We start from the raw sequence: 23,248 nt of genomic DNA on the forward strand, positions 1-23,248 counted from the left end.
AAAGAATCCACAAATTTTTTCCATATCTTCATTTAATCAGTTTAACAACCCGTGGATCCGCAGCAGCTGAACAACGTTTCAAAATGCATTAATCTATGGATCAGATTAGCACAATCTGATACAGGTGCATCTCACTAAATAAGAATATCATCAAAAAGTTAATTTATTTCAGTTCTTCAATACAAAAAGTGAAACTCCTATATTATATAGAGTCATTACAAAGAGTGATCTACTTCAAGTGTTTATTTCTGTTAATGTTGATGATTATGGCTTACAGCCAATGAAAACACAAGTCATTATCTCAGTAAATTAGAATACTTTATAACAACAGCTTGAAAAATCCGAAATGTTGGCCTACTAAAATGTATGTTCAGTAAATGCACTCAATACTTGGTCGGGGCTCCTTTTGCATCAATTACTGCATCAATGCGGCGTGGCATGGAGGCGATCAGCCTGTGGCACTGCTGAGGTGTTATGGAAGCCCAGGTTGCTTTGATAGCAGCCTTCAGCTCGTCTGCATTGTTGGGTCTGGTGTCTCTCATCTTCCTCTTGACAATACCCTATAGATTCTCTATGGAGTTAAGGTCAGGGGAGTTTGCTGGCCAATCAAGCTCAGTGATACTGTTGTGTGTAAACCAGGTATTGGTATTTTTGGCAGTGTGGACAGGTGCCAAGTCCTGATGGAGAATGAAATTTCCATCTCCAAAAAGCTTGTCAGCAGAGGGAAGCATGAAGTGCTCTAAAATTTCCTGGTAGACGGCTGCGCTGACTTTGGTCTTGATAAAACACAGTGGACCTACACCAGCAGATGACATGGCTCCCCAAACCATCACTGATTGTGGAAACTTCACACTAGACCTCAAGCAGCTTGGATTGTGGCCTCTTCTCTCTTCCTCCAGACTCTGGGACCTTGATTTCCAAATGAAAATTGGAACTTTGGGACCTTGTGGAGTGTGTCAATGACTGCCTTCTGGACATCTGTCAAGTCAGCAGTCTTCCCCATGATTGTGGAGCCTACTGAAACAAACTAAGGGACCTTTTTAAACACTTAGGAAGCCTTTGCAGGTGTTTTTTGTTAATTATTTTAATTTACTGAGATAATGACTGTTGTGTTTTCATTGGCTGTAAGCCATAATCATCAACATTATCAGAAATAAACACATGAAATAGATCACTCTGTTTGTAATGATTCTATATAATATGAGTTTCACTTTTTGTATTAAAGAATTGAAATAAATTAACTTTAATATAGTAATTTAGTCAGATGCACCTGTATATTTTTTTTGTCTGTTGAACAAGACCCTATTTGCCCTACTTTCTCCCAGTTCTCTACCAAGAAAAATCCCACAGAATACTGTGGTTTGCGTGCGATTGCTTTGACTCTTCAGTATGAAGATGCCAGATGACATCGTAAATTCAATGAAGCACAATGCAAAACTTATGAACAAGTCGAAATAAAATGAAAGAAAAAAAGGAATCCTGCCCTCCCAAGTGTGCAAAAGGAAGATAATGGTTTGTTAGCGGTGCAATCCAAGAATAAGTAATGTTTTGGTCTTAAAAATCAGACCTAGACCGTCATCAGACAGATTGCTGTCATGAGAAGAAAGCTGAGTATAGTGCTGTCAATAACTAGTAGCATCCCCAAGTGATCAGCACCTATAGACTCTGCATATAGCATGGTGTCAGTATATCTTGTTTCTAGTAGAAATAACGTTAATGTATAGGTTGGAAGGCATACAGCAGAACTTCAGATCCCTCGCTTGCCCAAAATGGTGTGAATGGTGTGTGCCACAGAATTCACCCTTTATTTTGTAATAGATAAAATCCAGAGCAGCATTTGGGGCCATACTGAGTGACCACAAAGCACATTATTCTTGATGAGATTAAAATTGATGAAACACGGATTTTCTGTTTCAGCATGAAGCTACGAAGATAATACAAGACGCCATCCATGCATTTCGTGGTACCCCGGAAGAGGTTCGAATTGTTGTGGCCAATGCAGATATGTGTCTTAGTAAAGGCGATGTGGAAATGGCTCTAAGCATGCTGAGAGACATCACACCAAACCAGCCCTATTACATTAAGGTCAAGAAAAAGATGGCCAACATCTATCTCAAAGTTCGAATGGATAAGAAGTTATATGTTGGGTGTTATAGGTAAATATCCAGTGAGATTGTCCCTAATAGCTGCTAATGACTATGTCTATGTCTAAATCATGTCTATGATTTAAAAGAAAGGTTCTGCTTTTTTTCCAAAACAATTGTCTTTTTATTCATAGGCTCCGTCTGTTATTGCAGTGCATTATCATTCACTTAAATTGGATCTGTCAGCCTTTTGAGCTTTTTGAGTTAATATGGGCAACCAGGTTGTATACAGCTGAAATTAGCCATACACATGTGCCTCCTGGATGATGCTTTGTTCAGTAAAAATCATCTTTTATAGCTTCCATCTTCCAGGCTATGGGGCGTGCGCTGCCGGAAGATAACACTGCCTTTGGTCTTCATTATACACTATTTCTCCTTCCCTTCTCCTCAGTTTCCCTTTGACGTCATGTGCGCGGCCAGAAGTTCCGCGCCTGCACATTCTGCCTGTCTGTCCTCCGCACTCTTCCGCCCTTCTGTGGACACGGTCTTCAATTTTGATGTGCGCACACATCGGAGTCGTTGTAACTTCCGGTCCAGTGATCTCCGGCGCACAGTAAATGTGAATTCCCCACAGAGCAGAGGAGCAACGGCAGAATGCGCAGGCGCAGGATTTCCTTCTGCGCACATGACGCCAAAGGGAAACTGAAGAGAAGGAGAGGAGAAATTTTTGCAGGCAGCCTACACCCCATAGCCTGGAAGATCGAAGCTAAAAAAGATGGTTTTCACTGAACAAGGCATCATCCAGGAGGCCTACAGGTATGAATAACCTACGGGTATGACTAATTTCAGCTGTATACAACCTGTATGCCCATATTAATAACTCAAAAGGGTGACAGCTTCCCTTTAAATGGGGATGAGATACAGCACTGGACACAACTCATGTAAATGGCTTTTACCGCAACAACAAAAAATTCCATCTTTTTTATTTAAATTGTGGACCAACCCCTTAAAGGCGTATTCTACCCTGGGCTGTGCCCCATTATCTTAAATAGACTGTGAAGGTGCCACAGCTCTGAATTAGAGACTGGACCACCGTTGATTATAACGTGTATCCTAGCGTTATATTTGAAATGGGAATACCCCTTTAATGAACCCAGGTAGACAAAAGATGATGGTGGTTCTGAATTAACCAAAAGAGGATTATAGAAGTAAGGGATATATATGCTGTGATCAGGATTATGTTTCAGCTGTAATGAAGGCCAAATATTAATCCCAGATTATATGTATTTTATTAGAACAGTGGCAATGACTTTCACCACATGTAGGTAGAATAGACCATTGCCGGCTATACATATCATTCTCTCAGGATGGTTAACATACTTCATGTTGCTGGACTTGCATATTATATGTGAATTATTGTTTCCCATCTTTGATCAGACTAACATGGAGACACATTGGACAATTCGGTCTTTTATGGAACTCTGCTTTTATCCTTTCTGCTGTATTTTTACATACTTTACAGTAAATCTATGGAAAACAGTGATATATCTATTTTCCTGACAGGGAGCTAAGTGAGCAGCTACCAGGCGCACAGACAAGTATTCTCCTGGGAGATGCCTACATGGACATTCAAGAGGTACTTCCTAATCTTGCAGTAATTTTGGCCAATACAAAAGCTCACTATAATCTGTGAGTAGTGGGATAGCTATAGGTGATACATAACAACTATAATGATGAGCCCACTGCACCAGATACCAAGTAAAGACCCCATGCACATTAGACAACCATCGGCTGTCTAATGTATATAAAGACTCCATGCACATTAGACAACCATTGGCCAAATCCGTTAATATCAGCTGTCTAATGTACTTTATATAAAAGCCCCCAAGAGATGATTGTCGGGGGAGTTAAGGATAATGCATGACTGATCCTGCAAGTCCACAAAAGATGTCTAGCAGCGGATCTCTCATAGTGAACACCGGAGCGCTTCGCAGAGTGAGTGCTCCCGTGTATGGGAGAGACAGTGATCTGCCGACTGAAGCAATGGCTGAACCATCATTTGGCCGACAGCTATCTAACGTGTATGAGGGGCTTTGGACTATGTTTATATAAAGTGTTTTAAGACTTTTTTTTTTTGGAGCAGATCCACCCCAAAATCCTACTCAAAAACTGCTCTAAAGATGTTTGGAAATCTTTTTACCTATTCATTTGTATGGGAAATCTATTCTGCTATCTACATGTCATTTTGAGGTTTTTTTTTCTCACTTTTTTTCCTGATGAGGTTTTGATAAAAACTCCTGATGAATGGTTTTTTTTATGTTGGAATCCGCTCCAAACTTGTCATTGTCCAATCAGAAGGCTGGAAAAAAAAATGCAAAAACGTTTCACAATCACTTCAGGAAAAAAAAACTTCCTCCAATAAAAGGAGCTTATCTTAAAGCGGTTTGTAAAGGAATCCTTTTTACAGCATACGGCATTGCGATATAACCTGGCACCATCATATGTTGCACATGATGTCATCAACCAGTAGGTATCAGGATCCAGATATGGCTTACATTGGTAACTGATCATAATGAAAACCCTTTACAGAAACTGCAATTTTAACCCCTTACTGACATCCACCTTACATGTACGGTGCAAGTCAGTAGTGGGTGTATGGAGAGGTCCCATGGGGGAGAGTCTGACCCGTACCCTGCAGATAATGGCTGTGTGTTACACCTAGGGCCTGGCCCTTCTGGAGTGGTGCTCCGTCCACAACTGTTAACCTGTCAAATGCCGCTGTCCAACTCTGACAGCAGCATTAACAGTACGCTGTCATAAGGGTGCATCATTCTATGTGCCCATCGGTGCGCCCGTGACACATGCTGATGGATTGCTACGACAGCCAGGGGACTGTTGAAGACCTCCATGACTGTCATCATGGAGCTCCTTTGAAATCCAGCCAGTGGCGGGCTCCAAAGGAGACCGTGATTTTTACTACTGTATATACTGTATTACTGTGGTATTGCTGCTTATAACACAAGCAGTTAGATGATCACAGGTTATAGTTTCCTAAAGAGACTAATAAATATAGTGAAAAGTAAAAAAAAAGTTGAAAAAAAATCTGAAAAAATATATGAAAAATATATATAAAAATTCAAACCCCTTCCTTTCCTCTATTAAAAATAAAGATAATATAAATAATACACATTTGATATTGCCGCTGCCAGGCAAGTCTGATCTATCAAAATATTTTTTCAAAATTAACCTGATCGGTAAACACCATAACAGAAAAAAATTGAAAGCTCAAAAATTGCGGGGATTTTTGTCTCCGCAATACAGCAAAAAATGCTAACAAGTAATCAAAATGTCATATCTATCCCAAAATTGTATCACTAAAAACATCGACTTACCCCACAAAAAATAAGCTCTATAGACCGGAAATTGAAAGTGTTACAGGTCTCAAAAAATGGCGACGCAATCTAAAAAATTTTAATTTTACACATTTCGGAATTTTTTTTCACCACTAAAATAAAAAAAAAAACTGGACAAGTTTGGTGTCACCGTAATCGTACTATTAAGGAGAATCATACTGCCAGGTCATTTTTACTACAAAATGTATGCCGTAAAAACAATTCGCAAAAACCAATGGCAGATTTGTGTTTTGTTTTTTTTGCGATTTCACCGCACTTGGAATTTTTTTTCCCCGTTTTTCCATTACAACTATGTGGTAGAAATGAATGGTGTAATTTAAAAGTACAACTCGTCCTACAAAAAGTAAGCTATCATACGTAAACGTGGACTGAAAAGTAAAAAAAGTTATGCCTCTGGCAAGAAGGGGAGGAAAAAACTAAAACGCAAAATTGAAAATTGGCAATGTCAGGAAGGGCTTAAGGTTATGATCACACAAATTTGATACTCAGCAGATGTGTTACCACAAATTTGCACGCGAAAAATGCACTGCATACAGTACCAGAATTGTGGATGCCACTTTAAGAAATTTCATTCATTTATTGTGTAAAAATCTGGCATTACAGAACTGATATTAATTTTGCTGTGGATTTTCACTATGGATTTCACCCTGCAATACAGCAAATCATCTCCACAGTCTGGTTCAGATCTTGCCTTTGAGGATTTAACTGCAGTTAAGTCCTGTGTGGATGTGCCCTTACACAGCATTTATCTATGGACTTGAATTATTCTGTAATATCAGTATTAATTATTTATGTCCTGGATAAAAATAATAATTTTTTATTTTATTAGCCAGAGAAGGCTTTGGAGGTGTATGATCAAGCTCAACGGAAAAAGCCAAATGATGCAACACTGGTGAAAAGAGTTGGCCTGTCCCTTGTCAAAACTCATCAGTACAAAAAGGTTTTTGCAGATTTCATTTTTTTATGTCGTCCACTAATTTATAGAACTTTCAGAACGTCTTTTAACAATTGATTCATCAATGTTTCTAGTGAAGAACTGTGCCATTCCTTCTCCTGTGACCTCCAGGTCTGAATGACTCCAGGGTGGCAAAACGGACAACCACTGAGAAGAGCCATCAGGCTTTGTTTAGAAAATCTCCTTAAAACGTGGATAACCTTAAACATCCTGGTTATTCAATGCAATAATATCCAGCTCTGACTTATGCAATGGTATAAAGTCCAGCAGCTTCTGACCCAGGGGTACAACATAATTTCATGTTGACTCAGTTTGACTATTTCCTGATGACCCAGAGGTAAAGCATCCCATATTTTGTAATCCAGGTTTACAGTGGAGTTTCGTATTTTAATGGCATAGACCCAGTTCTAGAAGATACAGTTTCAGACAGTCCAATCCATACTGGAATCATTGCAGGGTTTCCAGTCCCTTTTATATTCAAATAATAATTAGATTTATTTAGCACTAACATACAGTGGGTACAGAAAGTATTCAGACCCCTTTACATTTTTCACTCTTTGTTTCATTGCAGCCATTTGGTAAATTCTAAAAAGTTCATTTTTTTTCTCATTAAAGTACACTCTGCACCCCATCTTGAGTGAAAAAAAAAACAGAAATGTAGAAATTTTTGCAAATTTATTAAAAAAGGAAAAATGAAATATCACATGGTCATAAGTATTCAGACCCTTTCCTCAGACACTCATATTTAAGTCACAAGCTGTCCATTTCCTTGTGATCCTCCTGAGATGGTTCTACTCCTTCATTGGAGTCCAGCACTGTTTTAATTAAACTGATAGGATTTGATTTGGAAAGGCACTGTCCAACTATATCATCTCTGAAACACCAGAGCATGTCAGAGAAAAATATACCTGGCTACGATCATGATTCATGCTGCAGGAATATAGACAGACATGCACCGTACAACACCCATTTCAAGCACTAAGCATCCTTAGTCTTGGCAAATCACATGCTATGACTAAGGACACTTAGCGTTCGAAACACATAGGAAACAACGACAGCTAAAATAACAAAAGAGTGGCTTCAGAACAGCTCTGTGACCATTCTTGACTGGCCCAGCCAGAGCCCTGACCTAAACCCAATTGAGCATCTCTGGAGAGACCTGAAAATGGCTGTCCACCAACGTTCACCATCCAACCTGACGGGACTGGAGAGGATCTGCAAGGAAGAATGGAAGAGGATCCCCAAATCCAGGTGTGAAAAACTTGTTGCATCATTCCCAAAAAGACTCATGGCTGTACTAGCTCAAAAGGGTGCTTCTACTCAATACTGAGCAAAGGGTCTGAATACTTATGACTATGTGATATTTCAGTTTTTCTTTTTTAATAAATTTGTAAAAATTTCTACATTTCTGTTTTTTTTCAGTCAAGATGGGGTGCAGAGTGTACTTTAATGAGAAAAAAAATGAACTTTTTAGAATTTACCAAATGGCTGCAATGAAACAGAGTGAACCATTTAAAGGGGTCTGAATACTTTCCGTACCCACTGTATTCTGCAACACTAATGTACAAACAATATCAGACGTTATCACATAATTCAACAATTCTAACGAGGAGTGAGGAACCTTCTCAGAAGTTTACAATCTATGAGGAATTAGGGGTGACACAAAAGGTAAAAAGTGCTTAATTTGTACAGTCCAGTCATCTTTATAATAAGGATATTAATACAATGCTGCATAAGCTGGGCACCAGCCAGTGTCTGTTTATGTCCAGATACAAAGTGCTACTGAGTGTATGGAAGGTGTGGGGGAAACTTATGATAGACAGGACCAGATTCTGGTGAAAGTATAGGAAGGGAGAACTGAGAACAGTTAGATTTGTAATGTATTGTGTTAGGCCTGACTAAAGCGATGTGTTTTTAGAGCACGTTTAAAACTGTGGACATTGGGAATTAGTTGGATTGTATGAGAGAGTTCATTCCAGAGAACTGGTGCAGCATGAGAAATATCTTGATGTAAAAGGAGAAAACTCAATGGGTGTCAATCTGGGGCATAACTATAATGGGTGCATGGGTTGCTGTCTCCTCTGGGACCTGGAGCCTAAGGGGCTCCAAAAGGTCCCATGGGCCCAAAGGAGAAGATCCATACTATTAAGTACATGTGATAATTGGGTGCCCTTGTAGAAGATTTTTCATTAGGACCCATGAGCTTCAAGTTACATCACTTGTGTCAATACAGAAATGAGTATTGCATTTTGCTAGTTTCTACACCCCAGTAAAGAATACGCCAAAACTATAGCCGTGCACACATTGGTTAGCACTCGCTAAACTATGGTGCAGAATCTAAGAGATTCCCTGGTATCCCTATACAGAGATTAGTTGCATTGTCCGACGTCTCAGATTGGTCGTGATATCACAGTGCACACAGTAACAAGCAGCTTGTAAAACCTGCAAGGTAATAATACTTATCACCAGGCAGTGAGTGATGGAAATGAATAAATCTTTATCTGGCCGTCCTATCTCATTCGAGAAGCAGCAGACGTCAGACAAGGAAGAAGGAACCATTGCACTGCTGCAACAGAGTGTGGAGAATAAGGGGAACTAATATACACAGAGCTTTAGCGATGCATGTTTTCTGACTGGGTTTTTAGTTTTGTTAAAAAACCCTGCCACCCAATTTATGCTGCCAGAATCACGGGCAGCATAAATTAGAGCCTGACTTCACAATTACAGCTCCGTATATTTGTCTTTGAAATGCTTTGGCATTTCAGAGAAAATAGAGTTAACAGGTTAGTAGCAAGATACATGTAAATCACATGGAGCGGCCCTGGGAGAAGCTGCTGGGGATGGCGTTGGACTGGTCTCATCTCTGGTTATGTTCCCTGACTGGATCTTCCAACTATATCATCTCTGAAACACCAGAAGATGTCAGAGAAAAATATACCTGGCTACAATCATGATTCATGCTGCAGAAATATAGGCAGACATGCACCGTACAACACCCATTTCGAACACTAAGCATCCTTAGTCTTGGCAAGTCACAATCTATGACTAAGGACACTTAACGTTCGAAACACATAGGAAACAAGGACGATTGTCCCATGAACAAAGTACATTTTAATCAATAGATCTTGGAATAATAATAAGTTCCACAATTGGATGTGTTAAACAATGTTTTGGTGCTGAGGTAATCTTATAAATGTGCCCCTGCTGTGTACTGTGTAATGGCTGTGTCTGACCATGGAGAGCTGCTCCAGTTCATGGGTGGTACATACCACAGCTCCTGACTAGGGGAGAAAGCATAAGTCACTTATGGTAAGTTAGTATGCAGATAAAACAGAATTTCCCTTCCTCTTTTATCACAGGAGTGAGAATTTCTGCCACATCTTCAGCCAGTCAGTGACGTAGGAGCTCTGACAGCTGCTGAGTTTACGTATATGTCACTGACTTGATTTATGATAAGCTCACATGACTGGTGATGTGGCAAAAAAAACCTCACTTCTGTGAAAAAAAACAGAAAGGGAAATTGTTTCCTCAGGCAAAGAATTGTGCTCATCCCCCTTCCCCTGGCCAGGAGCTGTGGTGTGTGCCGACCATGAACTGGAGCAGTTCTGCATGGTCAGACACAGCCATTGCACAGTACATACACTACATAGCATGGGCACATTTATAATATCAGCACAGGAACATTTTTTTGTGGGAAACTCCCATTACGTCCGGAGTCACACATCTGTTTTTCTCAGGCATATATGAACGTGTTGAGATCAAGCCTAACATTGAAGGGTAATTTAAAGGGAATCTGTCACCCCCTGGGAGATATCAGGCCTCTACTATGGGCATACAGGTTATAGAAAAGTAAATCTATACAGACCTGTATGGCCCATAGTAGAGGTCTGATTGCACAGAAATCTGTTTTTATAAACTCCGTTGTGCACAGGCTTGGTGTCCGGGGGACGCCAAGAAATCCCTGCCTATCTGTTTATTATTCCCTGAAATCCCCGCCTATGTGTATTTATCATAATCACCCCCTCCCCTGGGTGGGGTGACTCCCCAGCGCCTGCGCGATAGAACCCTGCAGCGCAGTGCACGGAGAGATGGGGCCAGGATGAAGCAAAGCACGCTCTATGTGAGCAGAGCTTTGCACATGTCCAGCAAGTGAGGGAGCACAGTGCACATCACAGGGCCCTGTGATGTGTAGGGGAGGGGGGAATATGATAATTAAGCGCATAGGCGGGGATTGTTTGGGGTCGCCCGGACGCCAAGCCTGTGCACAACGGAGTTTATAAAAACAGATTTCTCTGCAATCAAACCTCTACTAAGGGCCATACAGGTATGTATAGATTTGCTTTTCTATAACCTGTATGCTCATAGTAGAGGTCTGATATCTTCAAAGTGGTGACAGATTCCCTTTAATGTGTAACAGATTGACAGTTACCAATAAGAGAAATAAAGTCATGTTCATGTTCACACCTGACATGTTTACCAATTTTTAGTATATGATAAATGGTGCATATCATGGTAAACCCAAGCATTTTATTTTTATCATTATCATCAGACTTCATATTAGAAAAGTAGTTTCTATTAACAGTAATATTTTGTTTTATTCCTACTGCTTACAATGCCTTTACCCTGCCGCAGGCAATAAACTATTATGAAGCTGCTCTAAAGATGAATCCTGAAGATTTCTTATTTAGTGATCTGGCAGAACTTTTCCTTAAACTCAAAAATTACAGCAAGGCAGAAAGTCTTCTCCTGCATGCTCTAGATCATGGGCCGGGTAGGTTTCTTCATATGCTATTCCCATACTATTCTATATATAATGGAACGGGTCATTGCTTATATTTAATTTCAGGCAGTGAAAATTATATATTGTGCTTATGTTTTTTGATTGATAATTTTTGGATATTTAGACATATAATCATTTGTGAGGTGAACCATTTGCTGACGTGTCCAGGGTATACATTTTTATAACCTAAAACCCTATGCACACAAATATGACTACAAACAAGTCACCAAAATTATTTATGCCAATATTCATAAAAATAATGAAGACTAAAGGTAAAATAATTTCATGTCATTATTATATGGTTTCAGCCTACCACCCTTCTGATAAAAAGTAACGAACAGTATCTAAATAGAAGATAAACTATAACTTCAGGCCATTTTTGTGTTTTGTTTTTGGTCTTCCCTACTTATAAGATCCATAACTTATTTTTTGAGCTGACAGTGGTCAGTGTGCTGTAAAAATGACCTAGCATCGTGAGGCTTCAGGTCAGTATAAATACAGTGAAAAAAATGCACATAAAAAATTAGGTTGGCAACCCTGACATGAGCATATACAGTCCTGCTCATCATTATTGGCACCCATGAAGTTTGTAGCAACAGCATCTCTGCCCTCTGCCAGGCAGAGACGCCGTCCCCCTTTCCGCCGCTGTTCTGCTCCGGCGTCTTCCGGCCTCCCTGCAGCTGCTGCTGGTGCACGCAGCTTCCCTGGCTCTGTGCTTAGGGCGCGCGCTCCCTCCCTCTTAAAGGGGCCGCGCGCCGTCCTAAAATGTCCCCGGCCAATGGCCGGAGGACTTTCCCTATAAAAGGCACCTCCTCGAATATGGAGGTGCCCGTGCAAGGTTGTTGCTTTGTGTTACTTACTTTGCTTCAGCCCTCAGGTCCTCTACAAGTCAGTCCTGTCCGCCAGACTGTTCTACAGTCCAGTCCGCCAGTCTGACTACTATCCAGCCCGACAGTCTGTCTACAGTCCAGTCCGCCAGTCTGTCTATGGGCTCTGCCCACTCGCTTACCTGGAAGCACCTGCCTGTTACCTGCCGTGCCCGCCAGCCTGCTTTACCTGGAAGCACCTGCCTGTTACCTGCCGAGCCCGCCAGCCTGCTTACCTGGAAGCACCTGCCAGCTATCTGTTGTGCCCGCCTGCCTGCTTATGTGGAAGCACCTGCCTGTTACCTGCCGTGCCCGCTTGCCCTCTTACCTGGAAGCACCTGCTAGCTACCTGTTGTGCCCGTCAGCTTGCCTACCCGGAACACTCGCCTGACTATCAGCCTAATCAGCCTGCTTGTCTCCCGGGACCACCCGTCAGCCGGCCTGCCGAGCTCATCCGCTGTACCGGTCAGTTCCTGCCTTCTGACCCGTGGGAGTCACCTGCTCTCATACAAGGTTGGTCCCAGAGTGGCACCTGGTCCCTCTGCTCGGTTCCTCCCTGGTTCACGGAGTCGACTGAGCCGCCGTGCGACCTTGGTCGGGCCGAGTAGATACTTAGTCACGCCCCTCCTTGCACCGCTGCACAGAGGTTCCACCACCCGGATCTGTAACAGTTTGCACGGCCCATGGAACCCGGTGGCCCCCAGGCCCCTTCGCTTGCTGACCTGTACCAGGAGGTTTCTCGTCAGAGATCCCAACAGGAAACTATCCTGACCTACCTGCGGTCGGTCAACTTCCGCCTGGACACGCTGTCCATTCCTCCTGTGTCCGCCTCGAGCCAAGCGGCACCCGCTCCGGCGGCGCCTCAGCCTATTAGTGCCATGGCATCCAGCTCTGGACCCCGGCTCTCTGCGCCTCCACGTTTTGGTGGTGACCCCCGTCTTATGTCTGGGTTTTCTGAACCAGTGCACGCTGCACTTTGAACTCCTGGCACATCAGTTTCCCTCCGACCAGGCCAAGGTGGCATCCATCATGTCTCCCCTCACCGGGGAAGCATTGGCATGGCTAAACCCTCTATGGGAGAGAGGGGATCACCTGGTGTCCGATCTTCCGGCTTTCCTCTCTGCCTTCCGGAAGGTCTTCGATGAGTCCGGACGAAGGATTTCTACTGTCTCCTCACTGCTCCGTCTCCGCCAAGGGAGTATCACCGTGGGCCAGTATGCCATACAGTTCCATACCCTCGCATCTGAGCTTGCCTGGAACAACAAGGCCCTGGTGTCCATCTTCTGGGAGGGTCTTTCCGGACGGATCAGGGACGAGCTAGCCGGCCGGGACATTCCTTCCACCCTGGACGACCTGGTGTCACTAGCTACCCGGATTGACATCCGTTTCTTGGAACGAGTTAAGGAGACTACCCGAGAGAGAAGATTTCCTCGTCTCGCTCCTGCTTTCCAAAAACCTGCCTCCCAACCAGCAATTCCCCGGGCACACTCGCTCGAACCCATGCAGGTTGACCAGACCAAGATGGTCAAGTCTCGCCAAGAGACGTGTCGAGCCGAGGGGAGCTGTTTCTACTGTGGCAGTGAGGAGCATCTGATCCGTTCCTGTCCGGTGAAGCCGGGAAACTCCAGTGTCTAGGACCTCTCGGAGAGGTCGTCCTAGGTAAGAGTAAATCCTCTCCGTCCTTGACTTTATCCTTTTCTATCTCCAGTGGTGTGACCCGCTTCTTTGAGACCGCCCGCCTGGATTCCGGAGCCGCTGGGAATCTCAGTTCTCAGTCCCTTGTGGAGCAGTATCAGATTCCCACCAAACGTCTGGCTGAACCATTGGCAGTCGCTTCCGTGGATGGGAGACTCCTTCCGGTGACCATCTTGCTTGTCACAGAACCTGTAACCCTTCAGGTGGGAATGCTGCACTCGGAGAGGATCTCCTTCCATGTGCTATCCGGTCTTTCTCACTCCCTTTTGCTAGGTCTACCCTAGCTACAGAAACATGAACCCGTCCTGAATTAGCGATCTGGTGAGGTGCTCCGTTGGGGGCTGGATTGTCATGAGACCTGCCTGGTTCCGGTACGCCAGGCTCAACCTCAGTCTACTCCGGCTAATCTACCTGGTCAAACGGCATCCTACTGGTCCTATGCGGACATCTTCGACAAGGAGGCTGAGACACTACCATCTCATAGGCCGTATGATTGCCCCATCGACCTGGTACCTGATGCTTCTCCTCCCCGTGGGCGTATCTACCCCTTGTCGCTGGCTGAGACCCGGGCCATGTCTGAGTACATCGAGGAGAATCTTGCTAGGGGATTCATTCAGAAATCTACTTCTCCAGCTGGAGCAGGATTCTTCTTCGTTAAAAAGAAAGACGGCTCGCTACGGCCGTGTATCGATTACAGGGGGCTTAGCCAAATTACCATCAAGAATAAGTACCCCCTTCCTCTCATCTCGGAGCTGTTCGACCGCCTTAAAGGCGCGAGGGTCTTCACCAAGCTCGATCTATGTGGGGTGTACAATTTGGTCCAGATCCTCCAGGGAGACGAGTGGAAGATTGCATTCAACACCCGGGACGGTCACTATGAATACCGCGTCATGCCCTTTGGTCTCTGTAATGCCCCAGCCGTCTTTCAGGAGCTAGTTAACGACATTTTCCGTGACCTCTTGTATTCTTGTGTAGTGGTATACCTGGACGATATCTTGGTCTTCTCTCCGGATCTGCCCTCACACCGGAGGAATGTTCGTCAGGTCTGCTAAGGCTCCGGCAGAATCGTCTCTACGCAAAATTTGAAAAATGTCTCTTCGAGCAGACTTCCCTTCCGTTCCTGGGATATATTATCTCCGAGACTGGTCTTCGGATGGATCCTGAGAAGGTTTCTGCCGTCTTAAAATGGCCCCGACCAGAGGGGTTGAAGGCGATTCAGCGATTCCTGGGCTTCGCAAATTATTACCGCCTCTTCATTCCTCATTTCTCCTCCCGGACCGCTCCCATCTCCGCGCTCACCCGTAAGGGAGCAAATCCCAAGGAATGGACTTCCGAAGCGGAGGCGGCCTTCATCTCCCTAAAAGAAGCTTTCTCTTCCACCCCTGTGCTGCACCGTCCGGATTGCAACAAACAGTTCTTCCTGGAGGTTGATGCTTCCTCCTGCGGAGCCGGAACAGTGCTCACCCAGAAATCATCCCTTCCGGGAGAATGGTAACCTGCGGCTTCTTCTCCAAGCTCTTCTCCTCGTCCGAGCGCAACTACTCTATAGGAGATCGTGAGCTGCTTGCCATCAAATTGGCGCTGGAGGAGTGGCTCTACCTGCTGGAAGGGGCTCTGCACCCAGTGATCATCTACACAGATCACAAAAACCTGGCCTATCTACAAAATGCCCAGAGACTCAATCCGTGTCCGGCCCGGTGGTCTCTGTTCTTTGCCCGATTCTGCTTTTCTCTACATTACATTACCGCCCTGCGGACAAGAACGTTAAAGCCGATGCTCTATCCCGCTCTTTCCTGTCCTCCGACCAAGAGGAGGAGCCTCTGCATATCATCGACCCCTCCAGAGTAATGACTGTGGCCCCGTTTGTCCTGTCTTGCCATCCACCCGATAAGACTTTTGTAGCTGTTCCGGATCGTAAGAAGGTTCTTCTCTGGGGCCATTCGTCCAAACTAGCCGGCCATGCTGGCCAGAGGAAGACCTTCCTGCTCATCGCCCAGCATTACTGGTGGCTTTTGCTACGCAAGGATGTTGCGGATTTTGTCACTGCTTGTTCCTCCTGTGCTCATAACAAAGTTCCCAGGCATCTTTCCGCTGCCGTCTCCAGCCTCTACCCATACCTTCCGCTCCATGGCAACACATTGCTATGGACTCTCCCTGTTTCTGCCAGTTGTATGGTCATTTGGGTGGTCGCTGGCCGCTTTTCTAAAATGGCTCACTTCATCCATCTGCCTGGTCTCCCATCTGTATCTGTGCTGGCTAAGGACTTCATCCATCACATCTTTCGTCTCCACGGCCTACCCCCCCCCCACATTGTGTTTGATCGCGGGGTCCAGTTCACTTTGCGCTTCTGGAGAGCTATGTGTAAGCTGCTGGATGTCACCCTGGATTTCTCCTCTGCTTATCATCCTCAGTCCAATGGTCAAGTGGAACGTATCAGCCAGGTCCTTACCAGCTTTCGCCGGCATTTCGTCAATGCTCACCATAACGATTGGGTTGAGCTCCTACCATGGGCTGAGTTCCCCTATAACAACCATGAGTGAGTCTTCTTCCAAATCACCGTTCTTTGTGGTCTACAGTCAACACCCCCGGGTCCCCTTTCCCGTCTCCGCTTCTGTGGACAATCCTGCCGCGGAGTCTCTGGACAGCGAATTTTCTACTATTTGGGAAGACGCTAGATCTGCACTTCTTCAGTCCTCTAAACGGATGAAGAAACATGCCGATAAGAGACGTCTGGATCCGCCTCTATTCCGTCCGGGAGACAGGGTCTGGCTCTCCTCCAAACATGTTCGGCTCAAAATACCATCTTATAAGTTGGGTCCGCGGTTCATCGGCCCGTTTGAGGTTCTCAAGCAAATCAATCCCGTGGCTTACAAACTAAAACTCCCAGCCACCTTACGGATTCCCAACTCCTTCCACGTATCTCTCCTCAAACCAGTTGTTCTTAATTCTTTTTCTGACGATCCAGGTAGCACTCCAGCTCCAGTCTCCGCTGAGGATGTCTATGAGGAAGAGAACATTTTGGCCACCAAAAGGGTAAGAGGAAAAACCTTTTTTTCTGGTGAATTGGAAGGGGTTTGGCCCGGAGGAGAGGTCTTGGGAACCCAAGGAGAACATCCATGCCCCTCTTCTCCTTAAAGAATTTCTTGCTGGCCTGAAAAAGAGGGGGCGTAAAGGGCGGGTACTATAGCAACGGCGTCTCTGCCAGGCAGAGACGCTGCCCCCCTTACCGCTGCGGTTCTGCTCCGGCGGCTTCCAGCCTCCCTGCAGCTGCTTCTGGTGCACGCAGCTTCCCTGACTCTGTGCTTAGGGCGCGTGCTCCTTCCCTGTTAAAGGGGCCGCGCGCGCCGTCCTAAAAAGTCCCTGGCCAATGGCCGGAGGACTTTCCCTATAAAAGGCACCTCCTCGAATATGGAGGTGCCCGTGCAAGGTTGTTGCTTTGTGTTACTTACTTTGCTTCAGCCCTCAGGTCCTCTACAAGCCAGTCCTGTCCGCCAGACTGTTCTACAGTCCAGTCCGCCAGTCTGTCTATGGGCTCTGCCCACTCGCTTACCTGGAAGCACCTGCCTGTTACCTGCCGTGCCCGCCAGCCTGCTTTACCTGGAAGCACCTGCCTGTTGCCTGCCGAGCCCGCCAGCCTGCTTACCTGGAAGCACCTGCCTGTTACCTGCCGTGCCCGCTTGCCTGCTTACCTGGAAGCACCTGCCAGCTATCTGTTGTGCCCGCCTGCCTGCTTATCTAGAAGCACCTGCCTGTTACCTGCCGTGCCCGCTTACCTGGAAGCCCCTGCCAGCTACCTGTTGTGCCCGCCAGCTTGCCTACCCGGAACACTCGCCTTACTATCAGCCTAATGAGCCTGCTTGTCTACCCGGACCACCCGTCAGCCTGCCTGCCGAGGTCTTTCGCTGTACCGGTCAGTTCCTGCCTTCTGACCCGTGGGAGTCACCTGCTCTTATACAAGGACGGTCCCTGAGTGGCACCTAGTCCCTCTGCTCGGTTCCTTCCTGGTTCACGGAGTCGCCTGAGCTGCCGTGCGACCTTGGTCGGGCCGAGTAGATACCTAGTCACGCCCCTCCTTGCACCGCTGCACAGAGGTTCCACCACCCGGATCCGTAACAAAGTTTAAGTACAGAATGTGGAATATCTCCTGAAAAAAATGAATCAAGTGAAACAGTTTTTTGTATAGAGCACTCATTTTAAATACAAAAGGGAAAATGATAACCAATAATTTAAAACCAAAAGCAATGGGAGGGAAAAATAGAAACACCTAAAGCTTGCTGTGACACTGGAATTGGCACCTTTTACATTAATTTAGTATGGAAACACATTTTGACTCTCCTGTGGTAAATCACAAAAGAGATTCTCCTGTGATTAATTGTCCGTGCCCATGTGACATGAATTTGCCAATGAATGATGACTTCAGTGTTTTAGAAAGCCACATGGTAGGCCCTGTGTAAGAGTTTTGACACATAACGCATCCTTGCTGGATTGGTTGTTAGACAAGAGAGTGTAAAGTGAGTCCCTTTCCGCTATGTCCTTAGAGGGATTTGAACTCAGGATCCCAGCGCTGCAAGGCTACAGTTTAACCACTGAGCCACCGTGATTCACCTGTGATTGTCGGTGCCCATGTGATATGAATTAGCCAATGAATGATGATTTCAATGTTTTAAAAAAGCAACATGGTAGGCCCTGTTCCTTTGTCACAATGGTGAAGACAAAGTAGCTCTCTGAGGACATCAGAACTACTATTATTAGCAAACACAAGACTTCCAAAGGGTATAAGGCCATCTTCAAAGACCTTGGTATCCCAGTTTCAACAGCAATGTTATTAAGAAGTTTGCCAAGCATGGAACCGTCAAGAACCTCCCTGGAAGTGGGGGAAAGAGGAAAATTGACGAGATGTCTTTTGAAGGTTGATACGAATGGTGGAAAAAACACCATGTCAAACATCCAAAGACCTGAAGGCCAACCTGGAACAGTCTGGGGTTATGGTTTCAACAAGTACCATACGCCGCACACTAAACCAAGCAGAGCTTTCTGGGTGAAGCCAAGGATGAAACCATTGTTGAAGAAAAGACATAAAAAGGATCTTTGCCAAAGAGTACCTTGACAAACCACAATCCTTCTGGGAAAATGTTCTGTGAACAGATGAAACAAAAATAGAGCTTTTTAGCAATGCAAAGCAAAAGTTTGTTTACAGATGGCGCAATGAAGCTTATAAGGAAAAGAACACCTTACCAACAGTTAAGCATGGTGGAGGATCCATAATGCTGTGGGGTTTCTTTGCTGCGTCTGGTACTGGAGGCCTTGACTGTATCACAGGAATCATGAAATCGGAAAATTATCTAGAGATTTTAGAGCAAAATATCCTACCCAGTGCCAGAATTGGCACTTCCTATGGATGCGGGTTTTTCTGGGGTTGATGAGAGCTGGTGTTTCTAGCCTGGAAGGGGGCCAATATTCATGGCACCCTTCCTGGGCTATTAATATCAGCCCCCAGCTGTCTGCCTAGCCTTTGCTAGCTATTAAAATAGGGGGACCCCACGTCATTTTTTTGGGGGTCTCCCATTTTAATAGCTAGTAAAGGCTAGGTATTCCGCTGGGGGCTGATATTAGTAGCCTGGGAAGCTCTATGGGTATTACCCCTTCCCAGGCTTCAAACATCTGCCCCAGCCGTCTGCTTAACCACCGCTAGAGACTAAAATTACGGGGAACCCCACGCCAATTTTTTTTTTTTTAATAAAACCTTTATTTTAACACTAAATGACAAGTACAGTAACCAACACTGTCATTGTACTTGCTATATATGTGACTGACATGTTTCTATCTATTCTATCTATCTATGCTCTATTCTTTCTGTTCTAAATTGTCGGGTACCGATGTTATAACTGTATGCCGCTGATGAATTGTCGTCTTTTCATGTTTCACTGAGCACTGTTCCCATCGATTTGGGCAGTCGCTGTAATGCCACAACCAACATGGCTGCGGCATTACAGTGAGTGGCAGGCAATCCCTGCATGTTGATTGGCGCTCTAAATAGCGCCAAACATGCAGGAGATGCTCGGGCGAGTACCGAGCAGTGGCGAGCATGCTCGTTCATCACTGGTCCTGACCTCAATCCCATTGAAAAATTTTGGGATGAGCTGAAATCTGCCATTGGGAAAAAGAACCCTGCAAACATTGAAGAGCTTGAACAAACTACAAAGGAAGAGTGGGAGAAAATTCCAGCTGAGAAGTGCAAGAAGCTTATAGATGGCTGCAAGAAACGTTTGGAGACTGTCAGCAATGCCAAAGGGTGCGCAACCAAGCATTAATTAGGGGTGCCTTTATTGCTGCACATGCTGTTTTATTTTATTCTGTTTCTTCTTTTAAATTGCAACATGGAAGTTGAAAAACCAATGTTTTATTGTTGTATTCCTTTGGACCACTAATTAAAAAATCCTGAGGATATAACTTTGGTACATTTCCATTTATTTCTGAAGATATTGCACAGTCTATGATAAAAAGGAGTGGCAATAATAGTGAGCAGCTCTGTAGTGCTTGTCAACCATTGGATCTCGGTTATTTGGCAGTAGAAGCAAAGTGGGTAATCTGATTTGTGTATTGATGAAGCCTGACATCTGGGAACCTCTGTGAGGATTGCTTCTGTGTCTCAGTGTTTCTGTGAGTCCACACGCACACTTTTGTTTTGTAAAATTATTGGATTACTTAGGGGTTTTTTTTTGTTAGATTTCATAGATATCCAAAAAATCATGTTATGAGAGAGTATCTTCAACATCTCTCTAACACCTGACAAAGTACCATAGAGCAGCACATCCCGCTCCTGACAAAGCACCATAGAGCAGCACATCCCGCACCTGACAAAGCACCATAGAGCAGCACATCCCGCACCATAGAGCAGCACATCCCGCACCATAGAGCAGCACATCCCGCACCTGACAAAGCACCATAGAGCAGCACATCCCGCACCTGACAAAGCACCATAGAGCAGCACATCCCGCACCTGACAAAGCACCATGGAGCAGCACATCCCGCACCTGACAAAGCACCATAGAGCAGCACATCCCGCACCATAGAGCAGCACATCCCGCACCTGACAAAGCACCATAGAGCAGCACATCCCGCACCTGACAAAGCACCATAGAGCAGCACATCCCGCACCTGACAAAGCACCATGGAGCAGCACATCCCGCACCTGACAAAGCACCATGGAGCAGCAAATCCTGCATCTAAGAAAGCTCCATAGAGCAGCAAATGGAGGCCTTCTGACTCCATAGTATGACGCTACAGGAGAATAAATGTGTGCCATTGTGTAGCCTTCTGCACGCGCCTTTGATGTATCCATGAGGTCTAAGTGCCATTAACAGTACAGATAATGTGTTGTCTTTCTACAGGATGAATAATTTTACTTTCTTATTTCAGTTTTGGAATTGCCTTCTATGATTAATGATGTCAAGTTTCTAATGCTACTTGGACAAACCTATAAAAACTCCAAAAAGGAGCTTCTGGTTGAAACTTTAAACAAGGTAATATAATTAGCAAAATACAAGAGTAAATGATTCCCCTTTCTTCCGACCACTCTGCCGCTCTCCAGGAGGAGGCTGTTGCCAAGGGTTATTATGTTGCATAAGTGACTGGTGTTAGACATTGCTGTCTAGCAGAGGAACGCCTTAATATGAGTGAAGAGCGGGCCCTGCCGGTCTCTCTCCATGCTGCTGCCCTGACTTCTGATGATTGGCTGTGTGGCTGATTTGTATTTCTTGCTGCAGCCCCAGCACTGAAGCATACTATACCGTCTTCATAAGTAGATTGCAAAGGTGATAGTGGACCATTTGGACCATCCCACTTACACTTTCGCCCATTGACCAATCTTGTCTGCCAATCTTTTTCCTTAGATGGTGAGAGAAAAAAGCAGCGATGTAAACAATGTACTCATTTTGCTGCATTAATTTTGCATTTGCATCCCAGTTTGCTCACTTAGAGCCGACTACTTTTCTTATTTTTCATTTTTAGCACAAGCCATTTCCATTTTGCCCCAAGAAAAGCCCATTTAGATAGCAATACCCTCTGGCGGACACAGACAGAAAAGGGCCTCTGTGCAAGAACAATATATGGGCCCTTTGAAGTCCATCACAATGCGGCAAGCAAATCGCTAAATCTCCAACTGATTCCGACTTTTGGTTTTCTCAGTCTCACTGGTTTAGAAGTAAAAAATGGACCTCCTCACCTCCTGGGCCCCTGTGCAGCTGCACAGGTTGCACCAATGATATGTCTGCCCCCGACAACACCTATGATTTATGTATTTTATTGCCAGGTGGTGGCGCTATTTCTATTCCTGTAAATGAGAAACAGAGTTGGATTAGAAGAAGCTTTTGAACATTTATGAGACTAAAAGAGAAGCTATAGCGAAAGCATAATTGCCATTATTTTATGCCCTTGATATAACTTGCTTTTAAGAAATTTTACTGCTGAGTAGGTTATAAAAGAGCTTTACTTATAAGAATGATAATTATGTACGAAGTACTCGGAGTCAGTTCCTGACCTGTGACATGATTCTTACAGGCCCTGGATATCCAGAGCCGGATACTTAAGCGCCTTCCCCTTGAGCAGCCTGATATGAGCCCCCGACAGCAGCAAGTGGCTTCTAAGATTTGCGTGCAACTTGCCGACTATTACTTAGAGGAAAAGGATTACCCTAATGCTCTGAAATACTACAAGGAAGCGATATCGTACTCTGACACAGAGAACAAGGTCAGTGCTTGTTATTTGGACGTTATAATGCATTTGCTGGTGAAAAAATGTTTCCAAAAATGTAAAAAGTTTTGTTTTTGTCTTTTTAAAGAAAATGACCCAAGGCTTCATTATAAGAATAAAAAAAATGCTTGGGAAAAAAAAATCCGAATGGGGAAAAAAAAAAACCACCCCAAAAATTGAGTATTTTCCAAACCTAAAACAAATGCTGCAAAATAAACTCTGTGTGAAGAAGCCTGCCGGTGCTGTGAGGAGGCTGACGGTGACCTTGTTATATGTTACTTCTCGTCAGCACATTTTCAGATGAGGTCAATACATTTGGCAGCAACAAAAGTGAATCTCGCATTGCTGGCACAGTCACATACAGTAGCTGGAAATGTTATTCTTTAGTTCTGAAAATAACATTGGGCTGAAGCGAGACAAGGACTTCTCTGCATATTGTTGTATGCAGTCACACTCTAGGAAGGCATTGAGCCACACAGTAGGCCTCATTTATCAAGTCTCTTTGTTGCCCATAGCAACCAATCACCGCACCGCTTTCATTTTACCAGGACAGTTTAAGAAATGTAAGCTTTCCTGTGATTGGTTGCTTTCGGAAGGCAGTTTCTCTTTTAGACAGTTTTGATTAATGAGTCTCATAGTTTGGGATTAAAAGTTCGGAGAAGATGCCGCATCTTTTCTGCACTTCTTTGAGTTGCTGCATTGAT

At 44.6% G+C, this 23,248-nt stretch overlaps 1 protein-coding gene across 2 annotated transcripts in view; it reads left to right on the forward strand.

Moving 5' to 3' along the window:
* Window positions 1-23,248, forward strand: part of TTC21A (tetratricopeptide repeat domain 21A) — a 79,184-nt gene that overhangs the window by 27,549 nt on the left and 28,387 nt on the right. For both annotated transcript variants that reach the window (XM_073677749.1, XM_073677750.1), the window contains exons 15-20: window positions 1,918-2,156; window positions 3,648-3,720; window positions 6,327-6,437; window positions 11,085-11,223; window positions 21,213-21,316; window positions 22,353-22,541. In XM_073677749.1, coding sequence (XP_073533850.1) covers window positions 1,918-2,156; window positions 3,648-3,720; window positions 6,327-6,437; window positions 11,085-11,223; window positions 21,213-21,316; window positions 22,353-22,541 — 855 coding nt within the window. The remainder of the gene's footprint in view (window positions 1-1,917; window positions 2,157-3,647; window positions 3,721-6,326; window positions 6,438-11,084; window positions 11,224-21,212; window positions 21,317-22,352; window positions 22,542-23,248) is intronic.

Source organism: Phyllobates terribilis, unplaced genomic scaffold (genome assembly GCF_046119375.1).
Source record: "Phyllobates terribilis strain yellow unplaced genomic scaffold, ASM4611937v1 Scaffold_4__5_contigs__length_816908805, whole genome shotgun sequence".
In the NCBI taxonomy this organism is placed as follows: Eukaryota; Metazoa; Chordata; class Amphibia; order Anura; family Dendrobatidae; genus Phyllobates; species Phyllobates terribilis.